This window comes from Necator americanus, chromosome V (genome assembly GCF_031761385.1).
Source record: "Necator americanus strain Aroian chromosome V, whole genome shotgun sequence".
Classification (NCBI taxonomy): Eukaryota; Metazoa; Nematoda; class Chromadorea; order Rhabditida; family Ancylostomatidae; genus Necator; species Necator americanus.
The window spans coordinates 18,835,585-18,855,693 of NC_087375.1; the positions used below are offsets into that span (position 1 = coordinate 18,835,585).

Here is a 20,109-nt window from a genome sequence, read left to right on the forward strand (position 1 = left end):
CTTTAAAACCACTTGATATATAAATAAATGAAGGAAAAAAGGATAAAGTGGACAGCGTTGATCGACCCCTATGGGGATGCGTTTTTTCAGTGTTTTTGTCCTCCCAAACAACTTTGGTACCAATTTATCGAACCTGCGGGGATGAAATGCTTGGTGAGCACTACGGCTGATTCGAACCTTCGATCGATCGTGCAGAAAACGGAACCTCTTCCCGGCTGCGCTACACCGCCTCACATACGCGTATATAAATAAAACCGTGATCATACTTTTCTTCATATCATGCTGTAAGCAAAAATTTCGGTACTTTTATACCATAGTCAAATGGTTGAGAGGCTTCGTAGAATAGTGTATTTCTAGCGACTATCACTTCCGAACTTGAGAAATCTTCATTTCTTACTTACTTAGATACTTCGATGGCCCGTCTTCGCTAGACATGCGGGTCCCACCATCTCTTCCACCCGTTTCGTTCCCTTGCCATTGTGTAGAAGATGTCCTCAAATTTCGTGAGCGACCTTTACGAGTTTTTTCAGCTGTATCCAGCTGGGCTCTCAGCTGATCTATTCGTGCAGCGAAGACATCCCATCTCGTATGCTGCCTCAAAGACCGGCTAGGTGTTCTGTGCGCCACCTAAACTTCAGAAGACATCTCTCAAGGGTTCTGTGGGTAGTGAGTAGCTTCCCAGACGTGGCAGTGGTGTCTGTCCACGTCCTAGCTGTGTAACAGAGCGCTGGAAGAACTGTGGAGTGGAACAGATCACGGAGATCTTGGTCGGTTGGTCGGTAGCTTCTCTGACTGGTGTGAAGGCTATCAGCACTGCTCTCATCCTTCTATTCAGTTCTTCCTCCAATTCGTTTTCCATATTCATAGAACGTTCACCGTAGACGTATGACGAAGTTTCCACCATTTGGAAGCCTTCAATTTGTGTTCCACGAAAGCGACTTTTTTCATGAACTGTGTATTTTTTCGGTTAATTCGCAATCCTATTCTCCTCCCTGCTTCTTTCAATTCCTTAATTCTTTCAATTCTTTACTGCTTCATTGGTACTTCCTGAAAAAAACGATATTGTCCGCAAAGCGGAAATTGAAGAAGAATCTTCAATCGACATGTATGTCTCTTTCTTCTCAAGCAAATAATTTCGTTATCCATTGTAATACAGCCGTGAACAGCTTCGGCGATATATTATCGCCTTGTCGTACCCTCTTTCCAATGGGTATGGTAAGGGAGCGGTGGAAAAGCTATATCGTAGTGATGCATCGGTCTTAGCAATTCGCTAATGTCCTCATATACGACACATCCACACACTGATCGACCAAGGCTGACAGTATTATATTCATTTCTACGCTGCCGAAGGTTTTCTCACGGTCGACGAAGGTTAGAGCAAGGAGCAGACGGTATTTTGCAAACCTATGATCCTCGGCACGGTCTGGATGTGATCCATGCAGATGATCCTCTGACAGAATCCAGCTTGTTCCTAAGCGTCCTAGATATGCACGTGAGAATGATCTTGGTGAGTATTTAGCCCGAGACGGTCAGCAAGCACGTCGGAAGGTAGTTCCGGATGTCTTCTCGGTCGTCTTTCTTAATAATAAGAACGCTTCGCGAGGTTTTCCACTGGTCTAGAATTTTTTCCTTCTAGAGCTAGGACACTAGAATTACATGAAGCGGATGGGCTCCAGTACGAAGAAGGTCTGCTAATATAAAATCACGTCCGAGGGCTGTGCCAGCTTTCATGCTCTCTATAGCGACTCGTGCTTCCGAAGAAAGAATCCATAGTGGAACTTCACCAGTGGATATGATCGGGCTCGCAGTCCCCTAAGAAGCAGCTCGTAGTCCACGTTTGGGTCCTCCTCGATGTGCCAGTCACCTTGGGACAAGAAGTTCTCGAGTTTACAATCGTCGAATACCACTTCGTCCCTCCTTCGTTGTCGACAGCAGATGTCCTTTTGAATCGTGTGACTCAGTCGTGTTTTGTGACTTCACGAAGAAGACTGTGAAGAGAACCACTAGAAAAAGATGGTACTTCCTAGACGTCAAGCAGACATCACCTCCGGTTGGTGAGTATCTGGTATCTCCGCACGGGTCGCGTCATTGCGCGATTCTCATGTCCACCGACGACGATTTTTTTTCATGAAAAGAGAATTTCCATAGAAAGGGCGAGCGGCAGAAAACAACCCAGCAAGACGATTGCCGCTTTCATTCTGGTCACCTAGTCTAAATCTTCCAATCTTGCATTCCTCTTCTCTTGCATTTCTTAGTCCTGCATTTCTGTTCTGCGTCGTCTCGGACAACGAATTTGTAGAAGGACTTCTTTGCGGATCACTTTCTTCTGCTCATAAAATGCGTCCAATGCAGATTCATCAGCTACTGATGCTGATGGGTACCAGTTGATGATGCTGATTTGGTGCAGAGGGCGCAGGCGGAGAGTGACCAGAGGAGGTGAAAGGATCTCGTGAGAATCAAAAAGATGGACGAAAGGTGGGTGCAAAATGAATATCGCCTACATTTGCAAAGAAACTCTCTCCGCGAATGACGAGCGTCTGTCATTCATCTGTCATGCGTCGCTCATTCTGCGAATGGTCTCTTGCAGAACAGTCGCGTGGACACTGTTGTCGCGCTGTAAGTACAGAGTCTGAGACACTCTTTACAGCTCCATAGCGTACAAGTGTCGCCTTCGTCCAAAGTCACAGACATTCTGACCAATCTGATATTTGAGAGAGACCTTGGAAAACCCTGTCAGAGGACGTACGTCGAACTGCGATGCAGAGACTGTCAGAGGACCTCTGCATCGCAGTTCGACACCCAGAGTCACCTCCACGCCTCTATGAGGCAGTAAACCCGTTGTGGAGAATATCCATTTCTACCACCTCCAAACCCGGGTGTGCCGCATTCCGTATGTTCTGGTGTGTGCACGACCGATTGGAGGTTTGAATCCGCCCTATTCCAAACTAAGCTTTTCTTCCCTCCGGGGACGATGAATTGGTACCGGACTTCTCTGAGAGGATTGAAACAGTAACGTGACACAGCAGTTAGCCCCTGTGAGTCACCGCATAAGCCAGTTACATGTTCGTAAACTTCGAACAATTCTGAATTGAAGTGAACGCGATGGCGCATCTGAAGCGGATTGATCAACGCCAGACACTTTATCATTTATCGTTCAGCTAGGATTTTCCGCTACTTGTTGTCTTCCGTCGCCTATGATTCTCACAAAAACAAGAAGAACTTCCGTTTGGTCATTTCTCAAGTACAACATAATAAGCAGGAGATTATTAGCAACTACAGCTTGAGATAAATGAAGGGTTATCTTTGAAAATGAGTAGTCAGCAGATAAAACATATCCAGCCCTCAAAAGAGCTAAACAGCTACAAAGATCGCAGTGATTAAAACCAACGAGACAATTCGTCATCCGAGTGAGGTAAGGTACAATTTTTCGATGCTCTAAGAAGGAGGTCGGAAAAATGGGAATTGTCAGATATTCTCACTCATCTGCGAAGCGCATAGCAGTACGCCACTGTGTAGAAGGGTGCTTCCAAACTGGCGACTAATACGGTGGTTGACACGTTTCCCTGATTCACCAATTAATTTACATTATTATTCACTAATAAAATTATAGGGCGGGTGTAGCGCAGTCAGTTAGATGTTTCGCTACCCGCATGATTGTTTGAAGGTTCGAATCAGCTGTAGTGCTCACTAAGCCTTTCATCCCCCCGGAGTCGATAAATTGGTACCAGACTTGTCTGGGAGGATAAAAACACAGACTTGACGCATCGGCTAGCCACCGCAAGTCATTGCATAGGCCAGTTACACGTTCATAAACTTCAGACGATTCTGAATTGAAGTGAACGTATGTAATGGCGCGTCCCAAGCGGTTACATTGATGCCAGACCCTAACCTTTATCCTTAGTCAAATTATAACATTATTCAAATGCAGTATCTGCTCGTTCTTGTTGTCCTGCTCGTTAGTTTTGCCCTGGATAAAAGCTACACTCTACCTCATAACCGTATCTAAGATATAACTTGGATGAGCGCATGCTCTTGCCTTATTTCAAATAAGCGAAGATTGGTGCCTTGATCAAATATTCAGCTGTTATAATCCTAAAGTCGATATTTGCGTCTGTGGATAAGCTTCTTTCATCCCGATCTCTCCATCAGTTCCGCAAAAATAGTCTATGGTTTTTTGAACATGTGGAGATCTTTGATGACTTAGATACTGTTACTGTTTTAAACAACAAGGAGGGGAATGGATGGATCTAGATAACTTAAAGTATAAACATGCTGAAATCCATGATTTTCCGTCACCCAAGTGTTCTATTTTTTTACTATAAATAAAAAGATTTATCTCACTCGTGATGAAGAACGACGAGAACAATGTGAAAATTAGTATTTTATGATTGCTCTATCGGTGCACAGAAAAATAGTGCACTGCAGTTTTTCAGGACCCAGCTGCATCTTTGACCTATCTTTTATTGAAGTGTTCCGCATCCGTTCCTTCCTTTACGTCTAATTGGTTCCACACAGGTGGCCATCAGTGCTCGCATCAGTCTTTTTTTGAAGGCTAGATTTGCAAGTGCAGTATCTTTGAAGACGACCATTTCTTGGTATTTTTATCCTCTTGCTTATATCGGAGACTGAGATTACAAGAGGAATGATGATAATGTTGTTCTGGTGAGCTCACTCTCTGATACATTTTTCACTATCAGAAAAAAAAACTTAGAAACGCTACTCAAATCACTTCTGGGGGATGAGGGTAATGAGAATCATTCAGATTCCCTAGATTGTCTTCGTTCCTCGACAACTCGCTGTTTTACATGGTAATCATCTTTTACATTAACTAGGTTGTTGCCTTTGAGCGAAAGCATTTTGCGTTTTCAAGAAAGATATATATGAGGCTCGTTTATCTGTTGAGTAGTAACTCAATGGATGTCGCATGGCTTCGCGAGCCACTCCGCGCTTTCATCCGGAAAGAGCAAAACTTTGAAAAGGGCTTTTATCAGAAAATTTTTGCCTTACAACAGGGACATGTAGGATAGTGTCCACATCAGATGACTACCTATAGTTTTGTTAATTTTTGAGAGTTTTAGTGATGTATTTCATGGAAAACAGAATTAAAATGCATTAAAGGAGATGAGGATATTACAGGATATTACGATTTCTCGCAGTGAAACAAAATTTTGCTTTTTCCTAACAACAGCAATGCCTGAAATTTCCAAACTAAAAATTTGAAAACTAATGGAAGCTTCTTGTAAGAACAGAAGTACAGAACATTCTTCGTTCCTCAAACGTTTCAGAATTGCTGTAAATCCATCTAATAATATAATATAAAATAAAAAGGAACATTCCAGAGTTTTTTTTTTTCAAAATTCCTGCTTGAACTCTTGAGGATCCAAACTAAGCTCAAACTTGTACTAAGAACGGTAAAACAAAGTAATTATTCAGAGGAACGGGAGAGAAACAGCGTTTCCTGATGTGCCAACTTTAGCACTACTACAACATAACTATTACAACATTTACGTGCATGTTTCGCGCATACGGCACAAATACATAAATGTTTCCTGCAAAGTAAATAAAGTTACTTAACTTTTTTCATCGCGCAAAAATGGTTCTCACCGAACGACAGCTTTAGATTATGGCTCCTGATCAAGAAATCATGCTCATATGTCAATAGTTTTCCCTTGTGGGAGCTTTTCACCGACTGAGCTTTCCTGAATAAATGTTTAGATTTGTGGAGCAGAAAGAGCAGTGGGAATCGTAATAAACCAGTGGTGCGAATGCAATGTAGCAATAAGAATTTACCAGTACGCCTGCGGTGTGGTGCTTCAAAACCGTCGCAGACAAACCAAGCTTTTCTTTCTGAAGACAGTGAATTAGTAACGAATTCTCTGCAAGGATAAGGAGGTTGGTACACATCGGTTCTCCCCTTTAGAAAGAAATGTTTCTCCTGAAAAGATCAACGGCACTTACTTTTAATGCCAACCGCTAGTTCAACTCTCCTCGGATCTGATTCCGGTCGATATAGGCTCTTGTCGATATCTTATACTTCGACAGGATGACATTAACCTGACCGAATTTTTATACTTGATATTGATGTTGGTCAATTTGAACATATACACTTTTTCTTACCCATCCTTTTCCTTATGTTTTTATATCCCGGATATCACTGCACCACGAGGAATGCTTATAATTGACTCATTTGAAATATTGTAGCACTACTCGACCCAATGAATTTTCTAGCAAATGATTTCTGGGGGATCGTTGAAGCGGAAGATTCAACCAAAAAATGGTGCTACCTGAACTGCAGCACCCTCATGAAGTTACTGGCCTATTAGTTATCTACTTGGCTATCTATATGTCAATTCGTTACAATCGAGTCTAAAAGTTACACATCGTTTACTTGAACAATGTGCATAGCGCTTTTCTTACAGTTCCGCTCGTTTTTAGTTCCGGAAGCAAATAGCAATACTAACGTAACAGATTGAGTTTTCATTGTTGGCTGATAATGCAATGATGAATGTCGTTCAATAATAAACATGCGGCAACGACATGATTAGTATGCCGATGTTTTCTTATCAGAGCAACTTCTACGACTTCGGACGTGGGCAGTGACAGGAGCTCCTGAGTTTATACTCGGGAGCTTGCACGTCTGACTCTCAGTAAGGCATTTTAAAGACTACGTGCAGATCACTTCTAATTCCGTGATCCATGCGCAAAAGGTATCCGCACATGTACGCTTGACGTACAAGAATGATGCCTGAGATGAATTCTCAGCGTATCTTCGTCTTCTATCACTTTTCTTTCATTATGTGTAGATCTTCATTACTGATATCAAAACGAACTTGTATTTCCATTTATATTATTGTGTTGTAATAATAACAGTGACAATAATTAGACTAACACATCTGTAACCCAAAAAGTACCATTTAAGCTTATTTTTTCATTCATCTTCTCTCAAATCCAGTTTACGTAAAATTCTGCAGAAAAATGGCTTCAGGATCTCTCAGTCTATGTTGCTTCCTCGCCATGGTTTCTTCCGCGTTAGCGAGCTATGAATTTACCAGCACGATTAAATGCCTGCCGCCCCTAGCACTAAGCCCCACCTACTGCCGGGCCTGACGCAGCGTCATTCTGTTCGACTGCGAAGCTCTGGGATTCGAGAGCTTTTGCGTACCGTCCTGAGTATTTGCTCTACCGGAGAGTTCTGTCTGCTTCTGTTACAACACGTTTCGACACGTAAGCGCATGTTTATTAGGCGCATGTTCGGCCAGCGCTTAATGTGTCTGACGTGGCAAATTAAAAGCATCACCCCGCGACTTCACCTCCCCCTGTATCAGTGTAAACGGAACGCTGTTTCTTACGACGTCTTCTGTTGCAGCGCGCCACCCTTCGCGCCTGCGATTTGTCGAAAACCCATTCGGACGAATCGTAAGGGGCGCATCGCAACAGAAGCAGTCGTAAGAAAAATTTCTGGGGTCGCCCGTTTACAGTGATACAGAGAGAGGCGAACGGAATCACCCTCATCCCCACAATCTACGACCCCGCATGGGCATTACAGGCCTGGAACCCCTACCACCCGAGATTCGTTGGGGTGATGCCGTTAAACAAAACACAGTTGATTTACGTTAGCTTTTAGTGTAAAGCGATAATGTACTCATGGCTAATGATAAAGTTCATTTACGCCACTGTATTCTATACGAATTTCAGCAAGGAAGAAACGCCACGGAAGCATTTCGAATTTCATTGAAAAGTTTGGTGAAGGTAAAGTTTCTGATAGTATAGCTTTCTTCCACCTCATCCACCTTAGACCAAATTTGACTCTGAATAAGACAATGTTATGTACATGGTAGACATTTGAGGACCAATACATTATGAGCCTTTAAAACCGAACGGAAAGCTCAATTCGGAGGAATATTGTCAACAACTGGATAATTTAAAAACAGCAGTCCAAGAAAAGAGGCCAGCGATACTCAATAGAAAGGACTTCATTCTGCATCATGATAATGCCAGGCCACATGCTGCTTTGGGGACTCGTAAAAAAAATTGTAGAACTAGGCTGGAAAATTCTGTCGCATCTACTGTATTCGCCGGATTTAGCACCCTCCGATTATCAATTGTTTTTGTTCTTAGAAAATTTTTTGAATGGCAAAAAATTTTTAATGTTAAAAGAAGATGTCAAACAGGCACTGGTTCAATTTTTCGCATCAAAAAATGAAACATTTTTCAAAAATGGCACATGCAAGCATACCCGTTGTTATTTCATGACTTCATTTCTTCTCCGTCGGTGTTTTTATTATTCATAAACTTTCTTAATTCTAATACGTTTGAACGTTCCCCCTAGTGCAGAGGACGTTCATTTCCAACACTTCTCACCCGTCCAACTTCTTCGTTGTCACTTTTAGTCTTCGCCACGCCTTTCGATTACCTATTCCAATTACTTTTTCAAGTTCCTGTAAACAAGTGACTACAACGGAAGGCGTTGTGATTGGGATATTGTTGGTCATGGCAGTGGAGGACGCTGAGAGCACTCAGGCAGGAAATCCGCACGTGTCCAAGCCTGGTTCTTCACTTTTTCGCATATGTCTTAGTTTTCTATATGAAAAATCGTATTCCAAATATTCCTTGGAGCAATTCCCGAATATTTTTTAAAGGGACAACACAGAATTTATAACCCGTGTTAGGATGAATAAAGCTTGTGAATAACCGAAAAAAACTGATGGAGAAGAAATGAAGTCATGAAATAGCAACGGATATGCTTTCATGTCCCATTTTCAAAAAATCTTTCATCTTTTATTAGGAAAAATTGAACCAGTGCCTGTTTGACATCTCCTGCTTGAACATTCTCGTTTGTAAGGTAGGAACTGCTTCTGAAAAAGGTCAACAGATTCGACTGATTGACCGTTCAAGTGGTCTCAACACTTAATCCCCTCGATTATTTTTCTAGGCACTACTGATTCGCTCTACAATCATTAACCTATACATTAATTCTCACAACGAATTCTCTTGCAACCCTATTCCGGTTGGATAAAAGAATTGTTTTAAATGTACAGTTCAAGATGAGGAACATTGTTATCGTCTTTTTAAATCTCCGAACATTTTTCAAATTTGGTGCCTCATTCTGTGCACAATATTGAGAAGTCCTGAGTTCTCTGTTGCTAGCATATACCTTGGTTTGAGCAGCTATCTGGTGGTTCAATTGGATAAAAAATCAGAAGTTTTTTCGAAAGTGGTTTGCAGAATTAATGAGTAACAAGCACATATTAATTGTCTAGATGTTGCTTTTAAGTTAAGATATTTGAAAAAATAGCAGAAGCAATGCGCCTCAAAAAAAGAACATCGAATTTCTGTTTCGTTCCTCTTAAAGGCAGATGACTATTGTTTTTTGTACAAGAGCCTCCGAAAAGTCTTCATATGCAATGTTCTTGCGATATCCGTAGTTGATCCCTTGAGTATGCCCTTCTTGACGACAGAGTTGTTCTTTCGTACATTCTTCCGCTTTCACACGTGTTGTCTACTGCTGCCCAGAAGCTTTACATAATAAGACAGCACTTCCTCTCTATAAGCTCTGCTCTTCTTTCCAGGAAGGTTTGTTTTGAAGATGTGAAGTTTTCTCTGAGCTGTTCTCGGTCTACGCCCTCTCCAGTGGCAGATAGAGTTTAAGACGCAGATGGTTACATAGGTTACGGAGGTGTCGAAAATCCAAAGCACCCTTTTTTAAATTTGGAAACAGATGGACTTAGAACAGAATAATTAGCATGATCTGTTTGCCCTGCGAAGCAACCACAATACAATGCATGAACATTGAAAAACCGACGGTGAGTGACGGGCGGCACCGTCGGCCACCGTCGCTTGCTCATAACTGCTCATAAAATAAAAACTTCAGGGCAACTCATATATCATTAGATTGCTCTCTTTGAGATCCATACGATAACCGACATATTGTTGAGAAAGGAGCAAAATGACCTCAAATATGCGCCAAAAAGCACTAATTGGAACATAACATAGATTAGTTAGTTGAGAAAGTGTTCATAGACTGAATTTTCCACATCTGGTCAGAACAGCAAGAAATTGTTGTAGGCAAGTCCATGAAATTGCTTATTTGTTTTTTTTAGTTATTTGTGCAATTTTAACTGTTGTGAAAAATAGCGTTTCGTCCTTACTTTGAACGTTTCTTGCAAGGCAAGAAGTTATCATTACATCCTATCAAATCGAAATTGAGCACAACTGTGTCTGAATTTTGTGAAATTTGTGTTGCATATGAACAGACGAACCCCGTTCGTACACTAGAGTAGCGCAAAGTTTGAAAATCCCACTTTTCGTCTTTAGCCCCTTCATTTCATGTCTACTTTGCACCTCCGTTAATCTCTAGAACAGAGTTGAAATTAAAATAACCTATGGAGAACTCTTAAAACACATAATGTACTTTAGTTTACAATGCTTGTTTTCCTCCGAATTGATTTTCTCACTCTCTTATAACACCTTCTTTTCATAAAATTTAATATTTCATATTCTAAATTTTAGAATTTATGCGACTATTTCAATACTATGCTTCTTGATTTGCAAAAAATCTAACTCGTCACAGCATTTGTATTCGAATGATATGGTTTTCAAAGCTAATCGAGATTATTTTTTTACAGCTGTTCGCGTAGTGAAACATAATGCATAATTCGAATATAATCACTCGTTAATCATTTACTGTCCTCATTGTAAGGATTGCTTTGGTAGATAATTTCCTTAAGAATCCAAGGTTATACCCTATCTACTGCTGGAGAAAACCCAAATCTGCAAAATTTTTCCAAATGCTTCCTCCAAGGCACATTTCATGACAGACACAGACACAACTCGAAATGAAGAATTTCAATATCTTTGTCTCCTTCACTTCAACTCACTTTTTTCGGGAACTTCAGTTCTAGATTAATCTCCGGGTGGAACACTGCGCCATGTCAAAATTTGTTGTTTGGTATAGAACAGTTGTCTAGACCTAGCCAGTTTCTGGTTTTTTTTTCTTTCCTTCTTTATCTTTTGTCACGACGAGTATCACGCAGTAGGATCGCTAATTCTTCGACAGAAGACAAAAGAACACCTAAATTTGATCTAAATTCAATTTCAAAAAATTGCATGGGGCTACAAATTAAGAATGCTGATTCCGAGATAAATGCGCCCCAAGGATATACGAGTTCTGACGTGAATATATTTCTCGAAAAGCAAAATTATAGTTACATGCTTGTAATCTACATACCAGTGCGAACAGTTTGATTATTCTCACAGATTTAATATCATTACTTCGAAGATGTTGAAAAGTCGACTAAAACCACATATTTCAACTTCGGGAACGATTGAAATTAGTAGCTTAAAAATTATTTTCCTAAAAAATCTGCTCGGGAACTATTTGTTGTTTGATGCTCTTGTCTCTTGATTTTCTAGCTCAGCAGAATTTTCAGTTTTTTGCAGCTAAACTTATAACTTCGGTGTTTTACATAACTTATTGGTTACTTAGATCAGTTTTCAAGTCGCTAACAAATTAGGTTAGCCTTCTTTCGGCACAACGCAATGTAGAGCTGTCTTTGTCCTCTGAATTGCTCCGATTTGTTTTTATGATGTGTCAGTTGCGGGTAGTTTTGAATAAGTAAGGATGAAAACTTTTCATATGATTTTACAAGTAACTTATTTTCCGGCGGAAATTCATTCAAATATCTAGTGGATATGTTTAATCAAGAGGAAGAGATCTATTGAATGATGTTGATTTCAAAAACGTCTGTATTATCCAAGTTTTTATCTCAAGTCCTTCAGCCTCCATGGGAGATTATTGTTATTTAGGCACGTTGACCCACCAGATACAGTAGGTCATGCATCAAGCTACCGCTGTGTTACCGTATTGATTACTACACTTAAAAGGAATAGAATATCTACAGAGCAATATTCTTTAGAATTGTCTGTTTTATTTTCTTTAGTTGCCTTTATTTTTTGGTTCTATCTCCATTCTCTGCTTTTCTAAACTAAAATAAAGTCATCGAGTCAAAAAATAATATAACACCATTCAATAGATCTCTTCCTCTTGATTACACATATCCACTAGATATTTGAAGGAATTTCCGCCGGAAAATGAGTTACTTGTAAAATCGTTTGAAAAGTTTTCATCCTTACTTATTCAAAACTACCCGCAAATAACACATATCATAAAAACAAATCGGAGCAATTCAGAGGACAAAGACAGCTCTACATTGTGTTGTCCCGAAAGAAGGCTAACCTAACTTGTTAGCGACTTACAAACTGATGTAAGTAACTAATAAGTTATGTAAAACACCGAAGTTATAACTTTAGCTGCAAAAAAACTGAAAATTCTGCTGAGCTAGAAAATCAAGAGACAAGAGCATCAAACAACAAATAGTAGATATGTAGATTACAAGTATGTAACTATAATTTTATTTTTCGAGAAACATATTTACGTCAGAACTCGTATATCCTTGAGGCGCATTTATCTCGGACTCTTGCTAATGTGTAGCCGTAGGTAATTTTTTTAAAGAGTATGTCAGTGGTAGGATTTAAGAGGTCAACTTATACCCAATCGATACAACTCGCACACACGAATCTTTTCATGTGTAGATTTTATAATAGAGATCAAGCTGAGGTTTGTTACGAAAAAAGACGAAAAAGACGCGGATCTGCATCTTCTTCGTCTTCTTTTGAAGAATTAGCGATTCTACTGCACCTATAATTTTGATTATCAAAGACGAAAAATGTGATGGATTTGTTTTTCGTCGACAGTAGACACTCATCCGTTAAAGGCATCACCCCACGAATCTGAGGTGGTACGGATTTAAGGTGGAGTATTCGTATACAGGATGGGAGACTACGGAGAGGGGGCCGTCCATTTCTTCCTAATTGCCGTAAAAAAACGGCCCGGAAGATACGGCTTCATTCGTTTTGGCTCACCATTTTGTACAAGAGGTTCGATTGGAGCGCGCCAGTCTTGTGCGGTGCCGCATCTTCTGGGCCGTTTTTTACGGCAATTAGAAAGAAATGGGCGGAATCACCTCCCTCTCCGTAGTCTCCCATCCCGTATACGAATACTCCACCTGAAATCTGCGCCACCTCAGATTCGTGGGGTGATGCCTTTAATGAGAGGTGGGTGACTCCGTCCATTTCTTGCTAACTGGCGTAAAAAAACGGCCCGGAAGATGCGGCGTGTACACATGGCTGGAGCGCTTCAATAGAACTCGTTGTAGAAAATAGCGCGCCGGAACGCTCGAAGCCGTATCTTTCGGGCTGTTTTTTATTAGGAAGAAATGGACGGAATCACCCCCTCCCCCTCTCCTTAATCTACGATCCTGTATACGAATACTCCAGCTGAAATCTGTACCACCTCAGATTCGTGGGGTGATGCCTTTAAATACTCCTGCGTCAACAATAAGATTATTGAATATGAAATTATGTCAGAAAATGTCAAATGTCAATTGCGAGTGGTAATGCGACAAAATAAAATGGCAATCAAATGACTGATTCACTTCAAGAAAGGTAAGTTGGGCACTTGACGACCTGTATTCATTACAAAACTGTTCAGAATTGTAATATTTATACGATCCGAAGTGTATTAGGTTATGTTTAAACGCACGCGGATCACATCAATTATGATTTATTGCCATGAAAACTCTTTTCCACCTTCCAATTTCATTTTTTGCTGGAGAGCTCTTCAAGGAGACCATTTATTACTGAGACTCTCATGTGCACGAATCTCTATGACCTCGATGTTCAGACGCTGAAAGTAGCCTTTTCTCATCGCATTTCCGCGAAACAAGTTTTCTGAGATGAGAGGTCCTTCTGCGGATCTTCGCGCTAACGTTTTCCTACTTTTGCAACGCAAAAGATGGCAGGTTTTAGAACACGTTCGGGTCAGATTCACGCAAATAAATGGCAGCGACAAATTCTGTACTTAGGTTTCGACCAAAAGTGCCAATTTTGTATGGCTGTTTTATGAAAGGCGCTCCAATCGAACTCGTTGTAGAAAGTAGCGCGCCGAAACGCTCGAACCCGCATCTTCCGGGACGTTTATTTACGGCAATTAGGAAGAAATGGACGGAATCACCCCCGTTTCCTTAATCTACGATCCCGCGTACGAATACTCCACCTGAAATCTGATGCCTTTAAGGCTGCGCACGCGTTCATAAAGCTCAAACAACTCCGAATTGAAGTCAAACGCGTAAGGGCATCTCTATAAAGATTGATCAACACACCTTATCCTTTACGATAAAGTCCTTATAACACGTGGGTTATAAGCGGTGGAGAGTACTCTTAGAAGTTCGCATCACCGGAACACTTCTACTAGTTCTGTTAGTCTTTTGCTTTACCCTCTCCAACTAACGGAAAACTAGAACTAGATAGGAATGAAAAGCTTTCCCATGAGTAGCTGGAACTCTGATGTATGCGTAGAGTTGCTGTTAGCCAATAATCAGCATCGCAACATGAATGATGATGACTAATGGGCAGCGACATACGCCGTTGGGACCAAGTGAACTTTTCGGGAGTTGTTAGTCTCGGCTCGGAAACCAGCTTGGCTCATTCATCTCATTTCTGTCGGCTCAGCACTGACTCACTTGCAGATGTGGATTCCAGCGAAGTGGCGCGTACGTCTTCTGTGAGATAATTTCCCTCTCGGCTTCAACCTCTGCTCAGCCTTTCACGGAGAGATCAAGATAGAACTCTTTGTTGCCTCCTTACTCTTTTAGTACTAACACATTTCAGTTATGAAGCGATTTCGAACAATATGAGCGAAAACTACAGAAACTACCACACAAAACTACAGCTCTTCTTTCTTAAAGGTAGAGCGGTGAATCACAAATTTTAAAACATTTCTTCTGCTGAGCTGTTTCAATTGATTCAACTAATTGTCTCGATGGAGCTTCTTTGCATTCTTCAATTCCTCGATTCAGTACGTTTCCTGGGGGTTAATGAAAGGGGAAGGGCGACATTGACTGTTCAATCCTTTCAGAATGCACGCAGTAGTCTGACTTCAATTCAATCTTGCAGAAGTTTATGAACGCGTCAGTCGAATAAACAATGACCTGAGCGGGGTAGCCGGAGTATCATCTTAGTGTCTCGTCCTTAGACTAATCTGTTTCAATTTATCGACGTTGGATGGACGAGGGTCCTGGTTGGTCTTCGCCGATACCGAACCGTTAGCATTGAAGGCGTAGCAATTACCTCTTACCGCTACGCTGCGGGAAAAAAGAAAAAGGACTTATTTCAATTCTGACTTTGACAAAAATTTTTAACCACTTTGGGTTAATCTATCTGTTTCCGATTTTTTGCGGGGTTTCGGCGAATGGGGATCCTGCACAGCATTACTGGGAGTCCATTTTCATCTAGATCATTCATCCAAAATCACAGCACTCTCCCACTCATTTACTTCAAAGGCTATCATTTGACTCGTCGTTCCATGCCTTTTTTAGTACCATATTTTCTCTCAAATGAGAAAAATTGCGTGATGATGTTCACGAACAGCGAAGGCAATAATGCTTGTAAAGTAGCAATTTAAAGACATCACCCCACGAATCTGAGGTGGTACGGATTTCAGGTGGAGTATTCTTATAGGGGATAGTAGATTATGGGGAGGAAGGTGATTCCGTCCATTTCTTCCTAATTGCCGTTGAAAAAAATGGCCCTGAAGATACGGCTTCAGGCGTTGTGGCGCACTATTTTCTACAGGGAGTTCGACTGGAGCGCGCCAGCCTTGTGCGGCGCCGCATCTTCCGGGCCGTTTTTTACGGCAGTTAGGAAGGAATGGACGGAACCGCCCCCCCCCCTCTCCATAGTCTCCCATCTTGTATACGAATCCTCCACCTGAAATTTGCACCACCTCAGATTCGTGGGTTGATGCCTTTAAAGCTCCCTTAGGTGACAGGGGGCGTTGGCCACAATTAGCAGGAACATCCACAAGCTAATAACTAGCAGCTATGATCAAAGTTAACCAAACACCATATTAACTAGTTTTCCCACGCAGATGTAGTCGGCTGTTTGCTTGTTTAAGGACCTCGATGAGGTCTTTCAACAAGCAAACAGCCTATTCCTTACGGAAATATGAATCACACCATGATCGAGCAAACTCTTACAGTGATTTGCTCCTCTTCAGGAACACATTTAGTACTATCTTTTATTAACTTAGAGGAAAAAACACCGTAGAAAGTAAACCATTATAATCACACAGAAAGGAGAAAAAGCAGAACATCTTGTCTCACCCTTTCAGCACAAGAAAAACTGCCAAAATTTCTTTTTTAGACAATACAGAATTAATACCAAAGTGATTGAGTCGTGGATTTCTTGACGACTCCTAAACTTTGTTGACTCCAGAAGCTCGTTTCTTATCGCTCTTTGTTATTATGAAAGGACAAGAAACGAATGTATGTCCAGAAGTAGTTAGTGTAGTGTCCGCCTGGTAGTTGTTGGTTCAGTCGCCTCTCTTCTATTTGCCGAATTGTCTCAGGTGCTAGAGCTAACGCGATTACCAGAATCGCTGCGATGCTGAGGATCTAGTCAAAGCTCCTAGGAGGCCGCTGACAACATGGATTCGTTGTCGATTTCTGAATCTTTATTCGAAGGCACAGGAAACTTTCGTTGCGCTTTCTGTAGTAGACACTGGAACATTAGTTTACAAAGCAACTTTTTAGAAGAGTCACTTAATAATATGATCCTCATTATTCTCTAGAATTCTGTCATATACGTTGAGAGCATTGCGCTGTACCATTCGTTCATTAATAGCTAATAAGAGAATCAACTTTACTAAACTTTATACTTTTATTTTCTTATGAGTATTTTTTTGGATTTTATGGCTAAAAAATGATGTGTGCTCAGCGAAATTGTCTAAGACTTTTCTTATGTTGTCGATGATCCACTTACATCTGACAGGGACAAGGCAGCCACATATTTTCCTCTTTATCTTTTATTTCTGTAAATCATCTCGCTTTCTAACCGTGAAGCCAAGTTTTTCCATCAAATTGAAGTGTACTACTTCCACGAAGTTTCGAAAATATTAGGACTCTCAAGTACACCAAAGTACGGAGTGCCAAAATGTTCAGGACAGCGCCTATAACTTCACCTTTCTCGCATTTTGTTTGCACCAAATGTCATTTCTGGTCTCCTAATTTGCAGCCGCTTGTGTGTTGAGAATTAAGTGCTTTCAGAAAGGATTTTCAAACTTCTGAGTAGGCTAGTTAGGTAGATCTCGTCATTACGAGTTGACTGATGTCAACATACAATGATATAGATCCAAACCAATAACACTATAGAAAAAAACGGAAAACAACGTGGACCAGAGTTTTTCGTTTTCTGGCGAAGAATCACCGTGATAACTGTGTCTATCTATGTATGAGCATACATTTGATTCTTTGTTAATGATACGTTCTGTCTTTTTTATTGCTGTCTTCCATGGATGGTGCCGTCACAAACAAATATTTATATTCTATTCGTTGGTTCCCGATTAATGTGCTTGTTGTTGAATTCAAAAATTTTGAGTCCTACGCCACACTTGCTGGCATTTAACATCCTTGTTGAGGGCTAAAAGATGGCCTACTAAGATAGTTCAAAGTTCAATGTTTTTAAAATCAATACTTCATAAGTATGTATGTCGTTCTTGATGACAGCAGTTATGCATGGCTGAAATTTCGGACTTTGGGAATTTATGACCGTTTAGTATTAGACTGTTCCTTCTTAACTTTCTGAAACATCATTCTTCGTAAATATCGTTACTTATTCTTGTCACTTTCAACTCAGTTTCCTTGTCTGGAAAATTACGGCCAATCCAAACGGCGCAGAATTCCCATCTTTTGTTCGGATTTAAATTCCCGTCATTCTATAGCAGGCGAAAGTATGCAAAAGAACAATTGGTGGAACCGCTTAGGTTCTTCCCATGGCTTTATATTAGATAATGACAAACGCAGAAAATCGTCTAAAAATTTAATTCATTCTTTCCAATATTTATTTTAGTTCTCATTCACTCCAGAGGTCATGACTAGTAGTCATTTTCAGAGCGAAAATGGTGTGTCAAAAAGCCAATATCTCCTCAAATAGAATCTCCATTAACTCTTAATTTGAAAAGTCAATTATACAATCCGATCCAATGTGTACTGTAGACTGTCCAGATCGCCCGCGACGCTCTTCGTTGTAACAAATGATGAACAGATAGATATGAAAAATCCACTAATGAAACGGTTCTACTCCATAACTACACAGCTCATTTATCTGCGATTGCTTCGTTTTGTGTGGTTTAATTGAAATTTGCAAGCGACACTATTCACATCGAAGAATGACCGGCAGCATTTGTGTTCGTAGTTTTGTGTCCGAGAGCTGTCCTGAACACTCAAGTGCACTTCAACATGTTCTTGGATATTGACGGTACTTTCACTGCTCATTCGCACTCATCTAATTGAGATGAAATGCGTCCTTTTCAAAAACCAGTTATATACCCATTTAGCGAAAGCCGTGGTTTCCCATAAGTACATTATTTGTGCACAAATGCATTTTCTCATGTAAAACAATCTACCAGTGCCTCGTAAGAGGTGCTATAGTCCTGTAACGTCTTGCCGCATAAGGCAAATTGGTGAGATAGTGAGTGATAGAGATGTACATATTTTGTTTCTTCTGAAATACGAACGAAACCAATAAGAACCATTAACAAATTGACAGCGACTATCCTTTTACCTTTTTTGCTCTTTCTTTCAATTTGCGATCGGCGCAGGCAATGGAAAGATGAGCGGAGAGGTTGAACCAAACTATACAAAAGCAAGCTGTTGGCGCCTTTTCTAGATATGTGGGACCGAACCAAATTGATTTCGAAATGAGTGGGGATTTGGAATGAGATCCAGATGTTTAACAGTGCGCGGCCGTCGTCTAAGCCACAACTTCCGGGTAACATGTAATTTCTAAGGATACTCGCCTGAAATGCAGGGCTAGAATCGCTAGAATAGCTCGAAGAGCAAATAATCAACAACAATTTAATAGACTCCCATAGTATTGTCTAACCTTTTATATCTACCTATTAGGTTAAGCTAAATCACGCAATGACTACATGAGCTTGAAGGATTGTCACAAAGTCCGGCAGAGAAATATCGCTCACATTCGAGAACGACTTATGTCACTTCGGCAGCTTTTGTTACCATTACCTCTTTTCTCTAGTCCTTAACAACATTCACTCCAGTTGTCAAACGCTTCGCTCCGCCTCTCTTCGCTAAAAAACAAAATGCATCTAACAATCGGCGTTCGGACTCATGTTATTTGCGCTCGAAGAATACTTCTCCGAAAGGTCTTGCAAAGACAACCGACTAACCGTGTACGCTCTCCTCCTAAATAATTCCACTGCTTGCTGGCTTTCGCGTGTCGTGTTGAATTTGTCCATTTTTACGCTCAATTAAATTTTTGGATAATAAAAAGACAAGGAAGCAGATTTTTGGTCGCGAGCGCTCTCCAATACTAGTTATCCCAACATTTACTTCCCGAAATGGTACTCCTGTGTACTTGAAAGATTTTGGCAGGAAAGAAAACCAGAAAGAAGTAGTTCTTACTTTAGAATAGGTTTGGTCACTTTTGTTTTACGATAACTTCAGGTACTGTATCATACAGTAAATAATGCAATGTAATCATCCCATTCATTTTTCAAAATCAAACTTTTCTTATCTCAAATGTACTCGCGAAAGATACTCCTGCTGTGCACCTGAAAACTAGACATTATTTATGGAATGATCCAACATTCAAGTGCTTAGTAGCAGTACTGGTGAACTAAAAAGAGTACTATTTACAACGATTTGTGAAGCAATTACTTAGGGATTCGTCTTCTCACTCCTCTCCTCCATTTTTTATTCGTAATAAAAACCGCACACCTACTTTATATTTTCACATAATCAATTATATTTTACTTTGTATACTACGTTACACCTCTATGAACGCCTTCAGAAAATACATTTTCAAATGCTCCGTCTTTGGTGCTCATTTTTTATATTTTCCAAATGAATGACTACGAGCAATATGCTCATTCCTACAGAACTAGCTAATCCTGAGCCGGCATATGCGAATTTCCTGTGAACAGCCTAATGGACCATTGTAGCATGCTTTAATTACTTTTGGATTAATCGGACA

At 40.6% G+C, this 20,109-nt stretch overlaps 1 protein-coding gene across 1 annotated transcript; it reads right to left on the reverse strand.

The window, feature by feature from the left end:
• Positions 1-634: 634 nt before the first annotated feature.
• On the reverse strand, positions 635-904 carry RB195_014375 (uncharacterized protein; the record flags this gene model as incomplete). The annotated part of the gene is made up of 1 exon (XM_064204621.1): positions 635-904. One exon carries the CDS (start codon positions 902-904, stop codon positions 635-637), a length of 270 nt encoding a protein of 89 aa, XP_064060502.1.
• Between the last annotated feature and the right edge of the window lie 19,205 nt (positions 905-20,109).